We start from the raw sequence: 17,138 nt of genomic DNA on the forward strand, positions 1-17,138 counted from the left end.
ACTTTTCACCCATGACTGTTCACCAATCCACACCAGTAACACCAATTTGCTGATGACACCACTGTCATAGGACTGATCGACAACAACGATGATTCAGCCTACAGAGAGGAGGTTCAGCATCTGAAGCAATGGTGTGACAACAACAACCTGCATCTGAACACAGCCAAGACCAAGGAGATGGTAATCGACTTCAGAAGAACAAAGCGATCTGAGCACTCTACCCTCTACATTGATGGGGAGGAGGTAGAAAGGGTAGAAAGCTTTAAGTTCCTCGGAGTCCACATCTCGGCCGACCTTACCTGGTCCACAAACATCTCCCACCAGGTAGGGAAAGCACAACAAAGGCTTTACTTCCTCAGGAAACTATGTCAGGCCCAATTACCCCAGAGACTGGTAGTAAACTTCTACCGCTCCACCATCGAGAGCCTTCTGACTTACTGCTGTACACTCTGGTTCAACTGCTGCACCGCGGAGGACAAGAGGAAACTGCAGCGGGTGGTGAGGGCAGCAGAGCAGGCAATCGGCACTTCACTAACCCCCCTCAGAGACATCTATACTGGCAGACTTCAGCAGGAAGCCAGCATCATCATCAAAGACCCCTCACACCCTGGACACTCACTTTTTTCCCCCCTTCCCTCTGGTAAACGCTACAGGTCCATCAGGTCGAAGACAAACAGACTCAACAGAAGTTTTTACCCACAGGCTGTCAAACATGCCCTACCTCCACCCTGATTGGAGGATAACTGCACTGCCAACACTCATGGACATTACACCTTATTTATAAATCGTATTTCTGTTTATACTTCAATGCAACCAACACCCTTACCTCTTTAAACTGTATTTATTACAACCTTATTTAGTATAGTTCCAACAGCACCCCCAACAGCACTCAATGTGCAATATCACTGATCACACTGCACCTCTCAATGCACCTGCTAGTTAGATGGCATGTATGTGTATGTATATAGATGTAAGCGTGTATGTGGAAATATGTGTGTGTATGCATGTACGGATGCAAATATGTATATATACATATATGTATGTATGTACATGTATGTTTGCAGGTGTATGTATAACTTGTACATATCTTTCTTGTGTAAATGTAAATTTGTCTGTTATTGTGTAAATACTTACGCTATTGTGTACTCCACACACATGGAGAGATGCCAAACTGCCTTTCACTGTTCTTGTAACAGTGACAATAAAAAGCTATTCTATTCTATTCTATACATATATATATATATATATATATATATATATATATATATATATATATATATATATATATATATATATATATATATGTATATATATATATAGTGATGTTGCTCACCTGACCTAAATCTAATGTTCAATCCTCTGGGACATTATGATTTATGATTTGCTCCATCCAACACCACCAGGTTGGACGTCAGGCTGTCCAGACTGTGAAGCCCTTGTCCAGATGTGGGAGGAGATCCCCTAGGAGATCATCTGTTGTCTCAACAGGAATGTGCCCGTGACACATGGCAGCCATACAACCTATTGACTACCATTTTGAACTGCTGCAATGAAGTTTCGGCAAAAATTTTGACTTTGACTTTTGGAGTGTCTTTGAATTCAGCCCCCTGTAGGTTGATAATTTTCATTTCCATCAAACAATGTGGCATCCTTTGGTTCCTAACACCATACCCAGTCCATATCAGTATAGCTATCCAGCATGATGGTTTTTTTTCCCTTTAAGATCCGAAGTGTTCATTCATTTGTGTACTTACGTCACTCAGTGACATGCAAATCAATTTATAACGTTTATGTAGTGTGGTTTTTCTGAATTTTGGGGTGATATTCTATCTGATTAAAATTAGATATTGGTCATTTCTTTGTGAGCACACTTAGAAATTCAGCAGGGAATCAAATAATTATTTCTGTGACCGTGTTTTAACCATATTCTCAACACAAACGATTAAGAGATTAGAGCTTGGATTTTTTCCCCCTTAATCATAAACACCTTCATTTAGAAACTGCATTTTGTGTTTCCTTTTTTTTGTCTACTATTTAAATTTGTTTAATGATCTGAAACATTTAAGTGTGACAAACATATATAAAAAAGTAAATCGGGAAGAGGGCAAACCCTTTTTCAAACCAGTATATACAGTGTGAAGACCTGGATGTAGTGACCCACTTGGATTGGCGAGTGGGTCCCTACATCCATGTCCAACCTAGTTTTCTTTTGAAGAGTTTAGAAGTTCATGTGTGTCTTTCCTTTGATCTAATGTGAAATAAACCCAGACCCACTTCACAATCGTTGATGGTCATTTCTTTGCATTCTGACTGGCTGGCCATGGTGATAACAACTTCATCTCACCTTCGAACTTGCTATTTAACACTGACACATAGTACAATGAACCTAGATCTGGTTGAAAAACAGCTACTATATCCTTTACACCTACATCAGGAAAGCTGGATGATTGTTGTGGATATGGATCCACATTAAAGGGGCATCAATTAATGAAAATGGTGATATATGTAGCAGTTGTACAGTTGTGGACAGGTAGGAACATGAGTGACTGATTTGAAGGACATAAACATCCTTACCAGGAGTTATCTGAGTGTGTGGGGGGCTGGAGAAAGTGGCAGAGTTGAGAGTTGGAGGTTGGCGACTGTTGGCTGACGACTGATGATGGTGATGAGGAGGTGTCACCCTCATGGAGCTCCTTCTCAGCTGTTCCAGCTCTGTTAGCCTCTCAGAGAAAGCCAGGGAGCCTGGTTTGACTTCGTCCATCTTCTGACGATGACCTGAGGCAGAAAGTTGAGAGGAAATCGTTAAAATTTCAAGTATCACTCCTGAGCTCAAAATTCCTGAAATTTTATTAAGTTGTCAGCAAAGCCCTCCATGCTTGTGATGTGATTACACTGTGTGTGTGTGTGTGTGTGGCTGCACTTTAAAGCTCTGACACTGAGCTCCAGTTACAGGCACTTCCTCACAACAGGGGAAGTGTGCATTTGTGTATTTATACTGTGTGTGCATGGGTGAGTTATAGACGAGTGATGGGTATTCACAGCTAAGCAGATTTAACAAGTGCTCCTGTCGTTTTGTTACTTCTCCTCTTGTTCTGACCAATATCACTTTGTTCATGTTACATGGAAGTGAAGTGGACTTATGTTATTTTAATGACACTGATTAGCATTTATTAGAAGAAACACGTCTACCTTCTTTCTTCTCCCATTCATAAGCCTAAAGAAATCCCCATGTTTCATCATACTCAGTGGGAGAGGAAGTAAGTGTTGCATCAGGTTCCCCTTATGAATACACTCAATTGAAAGTTTGTCTGCAGGGCTGAGTCTTCACTGAGTATGCAGTTCACAAAATAAAATAAAAGTGATGAAATAATGACATTAAATGAAATATATTATCCAAGAAATTCTTTATAATATTATTATAATATTATATGTCAGCACAAAGATTCAAGATTGAAAGTGTTTATTGTCATGTGTACAGAAGAAATAGCATTTCTCTGTGCAATGAAATTCTTCCTTTGCTGTCCATACACAAATGCCAAGTGGGTAGGGTTGAAGGAACAAGATAAATAAACAAGGATAACAATAAGACAAAATATTAAGATAAATAAATATGAAAATAATGATAAAAATAGTGAAAGATAAATAAATAAGTAGAAAAATAAGTAAATGAAGACAAGTGAGGTATGCAGATGTAAATGTAAATGGATGTACAAAGGAGCTTAATGTGCAATATGAACTTAGTGTGCAAAGTGTCCTGATGTGCAAATTGCAGTTGAGGTAGGTCAGCTGTGAGGAAGAAGGAGTTGTTGAGTCGGGACAATTAAAATTGCATGATATAAATGCATGGCCAACCTAGCACCAAATACAGTAAAAAGCACAAGGTTTTACATTTGGTAGGCTGACCATTTGTAATAAACTAAATAAAAAAATGTTGTTTATTATTGGTGAGTCCAATGTGTTGTTAAAATGAAACCCTTTACAATGGCACTGAAGACCAGTAGTTTGCGTTTTAGTTTTTAGGTCCATTTATTAATACCATACCTTGTTCTGTGAGCTCAATAAACAATGCCAAAATGCTTTACTTGGAGTTAGTTTACCTTGGTTATATTGAAATTATTTAAATTTGTGTGACAACTGTGAATCATGACAGTTCTGACCAGTGGAAACCAGTGAAATCTGAAATCCTGTAGGATAAAAATAACATACAGTTTTGGTGAAAAGTTGGCATACACTCATCATGGACATGAATGTCATGGTAATTCTGGGCTTTTAATAATTCTTTTAATTGTTTGTTTTTTCAAAGCTAGAATGATTGCACAGCATACATTTTTAGTGATTTAAAAAAATGAGAGGTGGGTTACCAAGTTTGACTTTATTTGGGATTTTCTCTACTCACAGGGTCAAAAGTGATTCTGACAGTTCATGTTTTAAAGGCCAGGCTCTATTAACTTCATGTTAGCGATTAGAACTTGTGTGGCATAAAAAGAGTTTGTTCGACAGCGCTCGTTGGATTGACCAATACTCAGAACCATGGGACTGGGGAACTACAAACTCAGTGGAGATCTAAGGAGAACTACAGATTAACACAAGTTGCGAAGGTCTTTTGGAACCATTTCTAAACAACAATGCGGCATTCACCAAGGATCAATCCTGGCATGAACTACGAACACCAGTGTCACCATCGACTGTCAACCCCTACTCCAAAATCAAGACCTTCAAGCGTGGCTGAAGCCAAATGTTTTCTGGAGTAAAGTTTTACTACAAGAGAAAAACTGAGCTATTTGGCCAAAGTGTCCAAAGGTATTTTTTCTAGGAGTAAATCTGAGGCATTCAGGCCTAATAACACTGTACCAACTGTCAAGCATGCAGATGGTAGTGTTAAGCCCTGGGGCTGTTTTTCTCCTAGTGATGAAGGAGGAGGATGACCTCCAAATTCTTTAACTTCAGTCAACAGCTAGCTGGTTAAAACCTTTAAACAAAAATATATTTAAACAACGGGATAATAATCTCAAAGATAACAAAGATACATTAAACTGGTTTTGTAATGGATAAAGCAGGCTAACATTAAGATTCTGCAATGCCCTTCCCAAAGCTACAATCTCAGCCCTGTTGAAATTTGTGGACAACATTTAACCGGATCCATGCCAGGAAAGGAAACAATTTAACCAGCCTGTGTATATTCTAGAAAATCCTAAATGAATTCAAACTTGTTCACCTAATTCCTCATTTTTAGTCACCTTGAGGCAGCTGTAGTGATTTGATGCTTTATAAATAGAATAGAAAATGAAATGAAAATAAAGATTTACGCTATACAATCATTCCACTCTGAAAAAAAGAGGAATTTAAACCTCACTAAAACCCCCAAATTACCATGACATTCATGCCCATCATGACTGTACATAAACTTCTGACCACAAGCATATGTATTTTTGTAATGTGATTTGATCTACAAACGAAATGTATTTAACACCAGGTTAGTGTTTGCTTAGGAGGAAAATGTGAACATCTGTATGTCAGTAGTACTCACGCCGCGGCTCTCTGGGACCATCCACTGTGATTTTAATGGCTCTTTGGTATGTGGCCACTTGTGGAGGGTTGGTGAACACTGTGATGGTCAGCGTGAAACTTTTCCCTATGAAAACACAAAAAAGGGAGAAAAAGGAAGGTGAAAAGAGAGAGATGACGAGAGAAAGGTAAATACAATGGACAAAAATCACAGGGCAAATCCTATATATATATGTATATATATATATATGTATATATATATATACATATATATATGTATGTGTGTGTGTGTGTGTGTGTGTGTGTGTGTGAGAAGGCTGGGTCTCAGGGTGGGAAAGGATTCAGGCTCGGGTCCTCTAACAAAGGCCTGGTTGGGTCCTGCGCCAGTCCCATTCAATTACCGGCCAATATATCTACAGTGGCTTGCAAAAGTATTCGGCCCCCTTGAATTTTTCCACATTTTGTCACATTACAGCCACAAACATGAATCAATTTTATTGGAATTCCAGGTGAAAGACCAATACAAAGTGGTGTACACGTGAGAAGTGGAACGAAAATCATACATGATTCCAAACATTTTTTACAAATAAATAACTGCAAAGTGGGGTGTGCGTAATTATTCAGCCCCCTGAGTCAATACTTTGTAGAACCACCTTTTGCTGCAATTCCAGCTGCCAGTCTTTTAGGGTATGTGTCTACCAGCTTTGCACATCTACAGACTGAAATCCTTGCCCATTCTTCTTTGCAGGTTACCGAAGAAAAAACAGATGATGGTTCCAATGCCGGAGAGCTTGTCGAACGGAAGAGCCACAGAAGTTCTGTAGTGTGAAGGTATTTCGGCTATTTCAAGTCTGACAAAAAACAGAGTAGCGCGCACTGTAAATTGTGCCGAAAGCAAGTCTGGATATACAATAAAGCGGTGCATGCTCAATCTCTGACTGAAAGCGCTAATTCGTCATTCGGCTTTTGTCAGACTAAAGTAACTGTTAAAACTGTTTGAAAAGCTAAGCTATACAACAAGGAGAGATTGAGAATTTCCTTTTAGTTCTCAGTTTATTTGATGTTGACAAAAGTTAGTCAATTTTGTCTGTTCTTCTGTAAAACGACCTAAGATTTATTTTTAGAATTAATATTTTGTTTCTAAGTGGAATTGACAGTTTAGTCTGTTTGTTTGTTCTATTTTGAAACTTAAACGCTTTAGCGGCTGCCTTTTGTGTAGTTTGCAATATTTGCCTTTATTTATCTGAAACTGAAGTCTCATGTTCTTTAAGTACATCTACCCTGTTGAACTTATTATGGGAAATAAATATTTAAATCAAAACAAGCTGCTGATTATTTCACATTTTACTTGTGAGCAACGGCACATTTAAATCTTACAAATATAGTTATTTGGCTTATATCGTGATATATATCGTTATCGCCTGAAATGAAAAAAACATATCGTGATATGAAAAAATCTTATATCGCCCAGCTCTATCTGCCGGTGATACATACCATGCAGGGGCCTGTCCTTCAATGATAGCAATGAAAGTTCCTCTTATGTGTGTGTGTCGGGTCCTTGCTACATGGATGTTTGTTTCATTCTGGACTGTGGTTCTGACACTCACCAGTCCCCGGCCTCCTTTCCACTTAGCGTACAGTCTCAGGGTGCTGGACTTGGGGTTAAACCCTCCATGCATGGTCAGGAGCTTCCTGGCCTTAATCTCAGTGGCTTCTATCTCCTCCTTTGGCCAGCTTATTATCCCAGCAAGGTATCTGATCACCAGCAGGGTGTAGTTCCTCCCATTCAGCTGATTCATCAGGATTGGCCTCACTCTCTGGAGGTATTTGGTGGTTGCAGCTTTCCTAGCAGCTTCTTCATGGTTTTCATTTGCCTGTGGGATTCTCAGGTTCTTGAACATATCTTCAATGTCTGCAATGTTTCCTTCTCGTAGTACACTCGTCTTGGTTCTAACCACTCTTCCTTTCTTCTTTACCATCTGACTACATTTCTCCAGTCCAAATGGCATTCCTATGTCATTGTTGTAGATCCTAGTGTTGTAGATCAGTGAACCAATGTCTTGTTCAGTCCTGGCATACAGCGTGATGTCATCCATGTAGAGGGGGTGGCTAATGATTGCTCCATTCCGTACTCGGTATCTGTACCAAAGCTTATTAATGATCTCACTGAGAGGATTCAGGCCTCTCAGTGTGTGTGGGATCTCCCACACTTGATGGTGACTTGTGCAATCAGCTTGAAGTTGGCCTCTAGTCTTGTTCCATACATGCTCATTAAATTTCTAATGAAGGCTCTTAGGGTCCTATTGATCTTGTACAGTTCTAAGCTTTCTAGAATCCATGTGTGTTATAGGCTTTGTTGAAGTCAATCCACGTCATGTACAGGTTGTACCATGTTACAGTCCTGAGTGACAGCTCCATCGACCAGCAGGTGTTTTGACCCTCTGGCTTTTCTGCCAATTCCTTTTTCGATTCCCTGCTCGTGTACTGAACCATGTGCCTGTTCTTCTTAGCACCTGTGATGCCTTACAGGAGTTTCCATATTGTGCTGAGGCTGGTTATTGGTCAGTAGTTTGATGGGACCAGTCCCATCTAGGGATCCTCTGGGGGTGTTTCATCCATTAGCAGCTGGTTCACTTGTGCTGCAAAGCGGTCATGAAGGGAAGTTAGCTTCTTCTACATATGAATCATATCAGGGCCTGATGGCTGTCCAGTCTCACATGGCAGACAGGAAGTCCACCTACCTGCAGGTGGAAGCATGCACACTCAGCTGGGGGAGCTTATCCTGCAGCATGATTGTATTAAAAGCAGAACTATGGTCCACAAAACCATGATACTTTTGGCATAAGTTCCTGCAGAGTTCAGATGCTGGATGATGAAGTCTAGTGCCACGCTAACTACATCACCTACTGATCTGTTGGCTCTGTAGGTGAAATACAGGGAGTCCAAGAGAGAGGGGGTGTATCATTGACTGTAGATGGGACAGGAAAGGCAGAGGTGAAAGCGTGAGGTCTGTAGTCATTAAGGCCATCTACCAAATGAAAATTGGAACTTCAAGACCTTTGACCACATCGAAACTTTTATAGCTCCCTTGTGCTATTACGATGATATGTATCTGTCTTTATTTAAGTTAAATTCAGTATGACTGCCTTGGTTTTTATTGCTAACGATCGATGTGTAAACTTTATTTTACTGAGTGTGTTATACAAAAAGTACTGAAAGTAAAAGAGTTTCTGAAAAGCAAACAATATGTATGAGAAGAAAATACTATTACTTTGTCCTTTGCTGGATGTGACTTGATTCCTAAGATTGTGAAGCAAAGAAAAAAGGATGGTGTAGATGAAGATGTTTTTCATGCAAACTTGTAGTCATAGACAAAGTTAACAACAGTAGGTAGTCATGAATATTACAAGGTATTATGAAGCTATTCGCACATATCTGCAGTCAATCTTTTCAAGTAGATATTTTTAAAAATGAGAGAAAAACTAAAAAACTGTTTTTCATTTATAAACAAAATTCTCTGCTTTACCTTAAATGTTATGAAAAACAAGTTTTTGTAAAGGTTTGATCATTTAAATGACAAATACTTTTTTGAGTGACTGAAAGTTTGGCTTTGGAATTAGCCTGATTACTCATTTAGAAAACTACTGTGTCCCATTTCTAATAGACACCTGCCAGCCAATCACAAACCAGTGTTTAACTGCAGTCATATCTAAGAGATATGAGTGTATGTACCACACATTAATAGGACTATCTCTGTGTCTGTGTGAAGTAGCAGTCACTTAACACTGTGCTAGATGTAAACACTACACATGACAGAGCCCCACTGCTGTTGTGTGTGCCGGATGTTACTCTCATTTCCCCTCCCTTTCTTTCTCCTCTCATTATGTTAAATTATGATACATGAAACGTAGTCATATATTATATAACATATATGTAGCGATATATAAAGCTCAGAACTGAATAACAGTTTAAGTTGTCTAGAGCCCTTCTATAGGAAACACTAACGATTAACAGATGACATTCTCAGCTGTATTAATGGCCACTAGATGGCAACTGAAACCAGTGTGTCTCTGCTGTCTTTGTGTAGCCAACATACAGAGATCGTGATCCTGGTCTACACACAGCGTTTTCTCTCTTTGTACTGTTCTATATAAGCAAAGGAAAAGCACACCATGAATGAAAAATGTACAACCGCATTTCTGTTCCCTTGTTTACAAAAAGACTTACATGCAATGCACGTGCACACACACACACACACACTACATTAACAGATCACAAAGAGCCTGTGTGCGTCTCGACAAATGTTTTCTCTACAGTCACTCTTTCACATCTCACCCTGGGAAAATAGGACGAGATGTGATTCATGAATGTGCACATCATGTCATCCAGTTTAGCTAACAATCAAAGTATAAATACAGAGTATGTGTGTGTGTGTGTGTGTGTGTGTGTGCATGTAAACAATTTTCAGTCTTTTTCTCAGTTCCTCTTTCAAGACCATAATTTCTGTATTTCACAATATATGGCTACACACACACACACACACACACACACACACACACACACACACACGTCTGGTTTGCTATCCTCATGGGGACATCTCATTGGCATAATGCTTTCCTGAGCCGGTTACCCTAACCATCAAAAATGGATGCCTAGCCCTAACCATAACCATAACCCAATTGTAACCATGACACTAAAACCACATTTTCAGCGTGAAAAATGCCTTGAACCTCGTGGGGACGTGGATTTTGGTCCCTACGAGGGGACTGAAAAGTCATCAGAAAGCATAAACAAAGAAATACAGGTTAGTGAGGCAAATGTTCTAAAGTCAGAACATCTCTGTGCAGAGCAAACGAAGCACTCGTGAATAAACTAAATCAGAAGGCTTTGATTGAGTGAGCATGAGATGATGACATATGCACGAAAAATGATCCTGACTTGAATCCATAAGCGTAAAGGTTTATCAAAAGCAAACAGAAACACGGTGAGATGTGATTTTACACATATAGAAAACGGTAAGAAATAAAATATGTATTTACTGCACAAGGCATATTGTATGTAACTGTCTCCACTACATTTATTCAAAAATGAAGAAGCCAGGTCCAGATTTTTCACCAGATTATTTCCATATTGACTGCTTTAGTTTTCCAGACGGATTCCAATAATTGCATTCTGAAAACGGATCCACGAACCAGCAGTTTTGTTACCAAGTCTGTAACAAATGTTTTGCCAATTTCCAATTTAACTTTCGCCCATTTAGTGGAAATGAAAGGAGTGACATTTGGGCAGGTTTGTATTGTCTCCATCACATCTGTACGTCTTACACATGTGTGTGTAAATGATTTGCGTCCTTCCTGCGTGTTGTTCCTGTCACCTTATCATGACACGCACTAATAAGAAATAGATGCACAGAGAACAAAGCAGTGCGTGTCACAGCAGTTTGGGTCAGACACTCTTTTACAGATGGACACACAGATGCAACTACAGTCTTCTAGCTGTAAGTCAACATTACAAAAATACTATCTTAAAATACTGCTGTGAGAGAAAATGGCCCCATTGTATTCTGTGCTGTTAAATTTGCATGAAAACAAATTTAGACTCCTCACTCTTCTTCATTTGAATTCTGCTGCACTTGAAATATTAATATGCTCATTTTTTCAACTTAAGGTCTGCACAGCTGATAAAATATTGACAGTTATACCAATTTCTTTTGGCTGGGGGAGGATTTATCAATATTGTGTGTGTCTGTAGGTTAGCAGGGTTTGTGTACACAAGACTGGTGTTTTAAATAGATAAGTAGGGACATTTGCCTGTGCCTGATTTAGAGTAACTGTGCTTGTGTGTCCGTTAAAAAGTGAGGGAGAAAGAAAGAGGCAGACACTGGATGGGATATTAGGAGGAAGTTGTGTGAATGCTGTTTTTATTCACATGTACTTCCCCTAATTTAATGCTGTGCTGTATGCTTGTACAAAACATGTCTATTAATTTTCAACCTGTGGAAGATTTAAAGGTGAAACTCTTCTGACTAATGTCACTCATACTATAAAACTGGTGCTTGCTAATTTCACACTGTACAACTTTTACACTATACAGTAAATCTGCATTCACATTTCCATAGATGTATTTGCGTGCCTGTGCGTACCTCTTCCGCTGCGGCCCACAAAGCGGAGGTCGTTGAATCTGGCCACTTGGTTCTTGATTGCAGCTGTCGCATTGCGAAGCTCTGCTGAGTAATTCTCATCATTTCCTGCCATCACTGTAACCAAGGTGCCATCTGGAATGTCGCCCAGGGCAACCACCTAGTGACATGTTGGCACAAACAAGAGAAAAGCATGAATGTGCCTGCGTGAGGGTTTAATCCAAGTTTGAGGTTTTCAGAACATCTTTGTCTCCAACCTGTTCGGTGCCATTTTTCAGTGCACACGTCCCACAGAGGTTTTTACACGCCTGATGCTACTTTGCACCAAATGTCAGTCCATGCAAAGCAGGAGTGCAAAACTCCTGATTATGCAGATGGGATGATTGTGGGATGATCCAAAGTAGAGTACAACAAAAAAAGTCATCTATTAGTAACTGAGCAGCTAATGTTCATATATAAAGACTGAATTGCTGAGAGGCTAGCACAATTTCTAACTGACCATACGCTTGGTTTGACTGAGAGGCAAAGAGGCAGTTTTACACTGAACTTCATGGACAGTAAAAGATGCAAATGATTAACTAAAAGTTGTTGAATAAACCTTTTGTGCATACTGTTAGGCTTTACCCTCCACGAGAGCTCAGCGCACTAGAGAGCACACTCTCCTTTTCCACACCTACACAAACATAGAGCCAGGCAGGCTGATTTCCATATTACGGCTAATCACACCAAAGCATCATTGTGCAAATAAGCAGGGCAGATATAGTACTATGGGGCGTTTCTGTCTGTAACCCAGAGCGCTCCAACCAGCGCTGACTGCCACACTGGTATTAAAAGTCCTCAATTATACCTTCCACCTATTGGTAATCACTTAAAGTGGTGTGAGACTGAGTAACAGTGTCGGTCACAGTAATGAGATGAGTTGATGGAATCGCACTGGCTGCAATAGCATTTCACTGGGTTTGGAAATAATTCAAGAACAAACACTAAACTCACTGTCGGGCAGACTGTGGAGCAGCAGCGGGGCAAAAAAGCAGCCCAGCAAATATGTGTGTGTGTGTATGTATACAGAACAATACCTGCAGAGTGTGTGTGTGTGTGTGTTATCAGCTACATACAATATGGATGCGCGTCTTTCGCTGTGTGCATAAAATGTGTGTGTTCATCTCAACAGTCATCCATTATCAGTAAGAGGCAGTGACATCCGCTCATGACACTCCATAATGATGCATAATGCACCAAACTCTCTCTTACACACACATGTATGCGCAAACACTAATGCATAAAACTCAGTAAATCAATCCACTGTGTTTTCTGCAGCTAAAAGCTGCTTTTCCACAAATGCATTTTGTCTCAAAGTGCAGGAAAACCATCCACATGAGGGAAACGCAGCAAAAACAAACAAACTTGTGTTAAATCACTGAGGGTGGATGGATCATATGACCCACTGGTAAGACAGTATAAAGGTCTGTAAAAATGGACCTTTGTGAGTGATGCTGGAAAATGTACAAAATGTTAAGATTTTGTACATTAAACACTTAAGTCGTAAATCATCCGGACCATTTACATCAATTAACGTTTAAAGGCAAAATGTCAAAGATTTGTTCCCAGATGTAAAGAATTGCTGCTTTTCTCTGTTTGTCAGTGGACGGTGAATATACTGAACAGCACGTTGGACAAGGACAGTAAAAGTAATCAAAGTAACAGAGAGATGAACTCACGATGATGTAATAATATATAAAGGTAATGCTACATGTTATTATCAGGAAACTTTCAGTAGGTGAAAGGTTCGTGATCACTTGGTTAGAGGTGGAGCTAACTGTATACGTAACAGTAAAACCTGGTATGTATGTGAACTCTAAGTACACGCAGTCCATTACGATGTACAGCACGGCCCGTGCTGAAATGACAACACACACACCTTAAAAGCGATGGGCAGGGTCTTGTTACACCTCCAGTGAGTAGGCAACACAGAGCACAGAAAATTGGGACTGTCTGTCTTCACCAGCTCTCCTGGATGATCTGGCATCACCTGAAAAAACAGCAGCACAGTTATTTTAGTCTAAAACAGAAATAAGCAACCAGTCCCATGCTGCCCTACCTCCACCATCCCGTGGTCTGCAATTCGCAGTTTTCCCACCAGAGCAGCTCCACCACCGGCCTCCTGGGCTCCGAGAGGCAGGGCCTCGGCCATCTTCCCCCCCGAGGCGAGGGTGGTAGAGGGGGGAGTATAGCGGCGACCGGGGGCAGGGTCTATGACAGAACCCAGGAAAAAATAGTCTTTGAATCACGTAATCATCAGAACAGTATGAGAATATATTTTCACGCTTCATTCATTGTTTAAGAAATTATTTCAGCAGAAAAAGAAAACGTAGCGATTCTGTTTGCTCACAGATATTTTCTTTTCCCCCCAGCCTGCACCAATAAGGACTTTTTTCACTATTCTGTCACAACTTATGATCAATCAGTAAGTAGATTAGTAGGTAATGACTAGAAAGATTTCTATAGATAGTGTTTGACAAATTATGACTATGCTTGCTTTTTATTCAGGTTAAAGACACACACACACACACCTGAACTGGGATCTATAAAACACACACACAGAGTGAGGGAGAGAGATGTTTACGTCGTACGCTTGTTTGCAACCACAGGAGAAGGTAACTAGGTGAACAGGTGTGACCGTTTATTTTGCTGATAGTTACATTTGTGTTATACAGCATGTGTCTAAATGTTAAATGGACTGATTCTTATATCTGATTTTTTAATTTCTAATCTGGAGTCTTCAAAGTATTTTATACAACAGTCCTCATTCACGTCCTTTTATACAAGCACCTTTGGCCTAACATTCACACACATTCACACTGAGAGCACAGAGAGCACCCTGGGGTTCACATCTTGCCCAAGGAGGGCATGCAGACTGGAGCAGCCGGGAACTGAACCACCAACCTGATGACCTGCTCAGTCAAATCCAAAGTTTTGGATCCTAGTGAGCTCAGGTAACACTCATTCGTATTATAGCACACATTTGTTAGTTCAGAATGAGCACTTTAACACATGGTTAACATTTTGCATCAATCTCTGAAGAATTCTGGCAGCAGTGCAAAACTCAGACTCCACTTTTTCCCCTTTTACAAAACACTACAAACCACATTCACCTGTTCACACAATAACTGTGTTTCCATTCACAAACGCAGTCACTGAGAAAAGGTGGGGTTGTATATTTAAATCTAAGAAACTTTGACTCGTGGACTGGATCAAACCAATAACCCGACAATGATCGTTTGAGCTGATTTGGATGTCACAGAGTAAACCGGTACACGAACGCTGTATTATGCTAGATTATGTATAAAGCTACAAATGTTTTCTACAGGCCTGTAAATGACTACGTTGTTGTACAATGACACACATTCCAGTATATGGACATCACCATCACTGCTCACACACAAACACACACGGACCGACAAACCACGGACTACCACCGCACCGTCAGAGACGAACACCATTTCTCCAACAGCTCAGTCAGTCAAACTAATGTGACAGCTGACTAGAACAAATATGTTCTCTGCGCATGTCTTCACACTTTATCGTGAACAATAACCAGAATAATACGTCGTACCGTATTTGGCGTCCCACGGAAACACCATCTGTGCGTCCACAGTCTCCTCTCGCTGACTTTCACTATAAGCCTCCTGCTTTCCTCCTGTTTGCGGCCAAGAAGCGGATTCCTGTGTGCGCGTCGTCCAGTACTTATCTGTCAAACTATCCCGATCAAACGCGACACATTTAAATCCGTGCAAACATGTCTCCGACGCGTTCAGATGTGTTTAATGCGTTCTCCACACAGAGTAGAAGTCAGACTTGAGATGGGTTCTGTCTTCAAAGCTCAGCAGAACAAACTTCCGCTCATACTGAAAGTGGAAGGAAATGGGCAGACGTTGGAGGGAAAAAAGGAGAGAATCTGACTGTATTTTAAATTTTGCTTCTGTAAGTAAGCGCTTTCATCATAACTACTTCTATGTCCTTTCCCCTGCAGATGAATGGCCATCTCCGATCTTGGCGTCAGCCTTTTACCGGCACCGCTCTGGATTTGCATCTCGTCTGTGCAAAGACCTGCTCTCAGCCAATCAGGACGCGTTCTAGAGGCTGTCGCCGAAAACATAAGACCAATCAGCATCCTGTGCGTCCGAAAGAAGGCGGGTTTAGCAGAGAAACAAGGAGACAGAGCGGCGCTTCTTCCTGCGTGACAGTGTGTGGTTATGTGCGTTATCCACACATAACAAACTAACGACAGATGAATGCATTCACTGCGGATCAAAGTCAGAGTCACATGCCTCCAAATCTTTGTTTTCTTATTCTTTTCACCATAGCAGACCGAGGCGTGAGAATCTGTGTGCTTTATATATGCAAGCTGTCAGTAGCACATACAGACGATAGAGGGCAGCAGGTGATCTAAAGCACGTTACTGATCCTAAATGAAGACGGCACAGACCGAACGAGCCGGACTCACATTGATGACTTCCACTTTCATGTGATTTCATCTGTTTCTAATAGTAAGAGCTCGAATACACATTCAAACATCTGTATTAGTACTTGATATAAATGATACCTCTGAACTCCTGACTTTTATAATACACTCAACCTCTAACTATACTAAATTGCATTATTGAGATCTGCAGGTGCTCAGACGGAGATGTTATCATCATAACTGTGAACACGGTGTTACTGCTGCCTATACTGACCAGGGATAGTTTGAATCCCGCTCACGTTTTTACTGGAAAATATTTCACAAAACAAATTAAGCACCAAAAATAATTTTAAATGAAGGAAAAGCTCTTTTTATTATATTGCTATTATATTAATTTCATATTTGAACAACATTTGCACATGCACGTTGTCTTCATGCACACGCAAAAACTTTAATGCACAAAAAAATGGTTTAAATACTGAGTTCATTTCGGCACTCTGTCTTCTGCATGTACTGTATGTAAAGTCTATATAAATGAAGATGACCATGAAGATTATTATTATGGAGCTATTAGGCATTTCTGGAAGAAAGCAGCAGCAGGGAAAGAGCTGACAGATGAAAAAAGTAACTGACTTATCTGCTCAACTAAAAAAAAAGTCTCAATGATGAAGAACTGAGTTTAAATTGCCGTTGAAACTCCAACAGCACTTAAAGAGTCACACAGTAACCACGTGGGAGTTCATGTGTTTCAGTTTTACATTATGTTATAATCTTAAAGACTAAAATGATAGGCAAAAGTTTTTTAGTGTATGAGATCATGTTTTTCTTTCTTTTTTAATCCAAAAATGAGAAAATGATCCAACTCATTCAGCTTTCAGATATGTCACCGTCTTCAGCTCATTTATGTGTGCGTGACGTTAATGTTCCTCTGTGTCTGTGTATATCTGTATGGCAAACCGAAGTGAACGTATCTCTGAAATCATTTTGCAGTTGTTTGCTTTGAAGCAAGGGCGTCGATTTGGCATGGACGGA

At 40.1% G+C, this 17,138-nt stretch overlaps 2 protein-coding genes across 3 annotated transcripts in view; both read right to left on the reverse strand.

Moving 5' to 3' along the window:
* Positions 1-15,703, reverse strand: part of runx1 (RUNX family transcription factor 1) — a 32,275-nt gene extending 16,572 nt beyond the window's left edge. The window contains exons 1-6 of the mRNA XM_003460082.5: positions 15,258-15,703; positions 13,743-13,894; positions 13,563-13,673; positions 11,648-11,804; positions 5,528-5,632; positions 2,575-2,775 (exon numbers count right to left, since the gene is read on the reverse strand). Coding sequence (XP_003460130.1) covers positions 2,575-2,775; positions 5,528-5,632; positions 11,648-11,804; positions 13,563-13,673; positions 13,743-13,894; positions 15,258-15,285 — 754 coding nt within the window. The 5' untranslated portion in view covers positions 15,286-15,703. The remainder of the gene's footprint in view (positions 1-2,574; positions 2,776-5,527; positions 5,633-11,647; positions 11,805-13,562; positions 13,674-13,742; positions 13,895-15,257) is intronic.
* Positions 1-17,138, reverse strand: part of LOC109197015 (ATP-dependent DNA helicase PIF1) — a 933,009-nt gene that overhangs the window by 282,946 nt on the left and 632,925 nt on the right. The gene's annotated exons all lie outside the window — the stretch shown is intronic.

Source organism: Oreochromis niloticus, linkage group LG23 (assembly GCF_001858045.2).
Source record: "Oreochromis niloticus isolate F11D_XX linkage group LG23, O_niloticus_UMD_NMBU, whole genome shotgun sequence".
In the NCBI taxonomy this organism is placed as follows: domain Eukaryota; kingdom Metazoa; phylum Chordata; class Actinopteri; order Cichliformes; family Cichlidae; genus Oreochromis; species Oreochromis niloticus.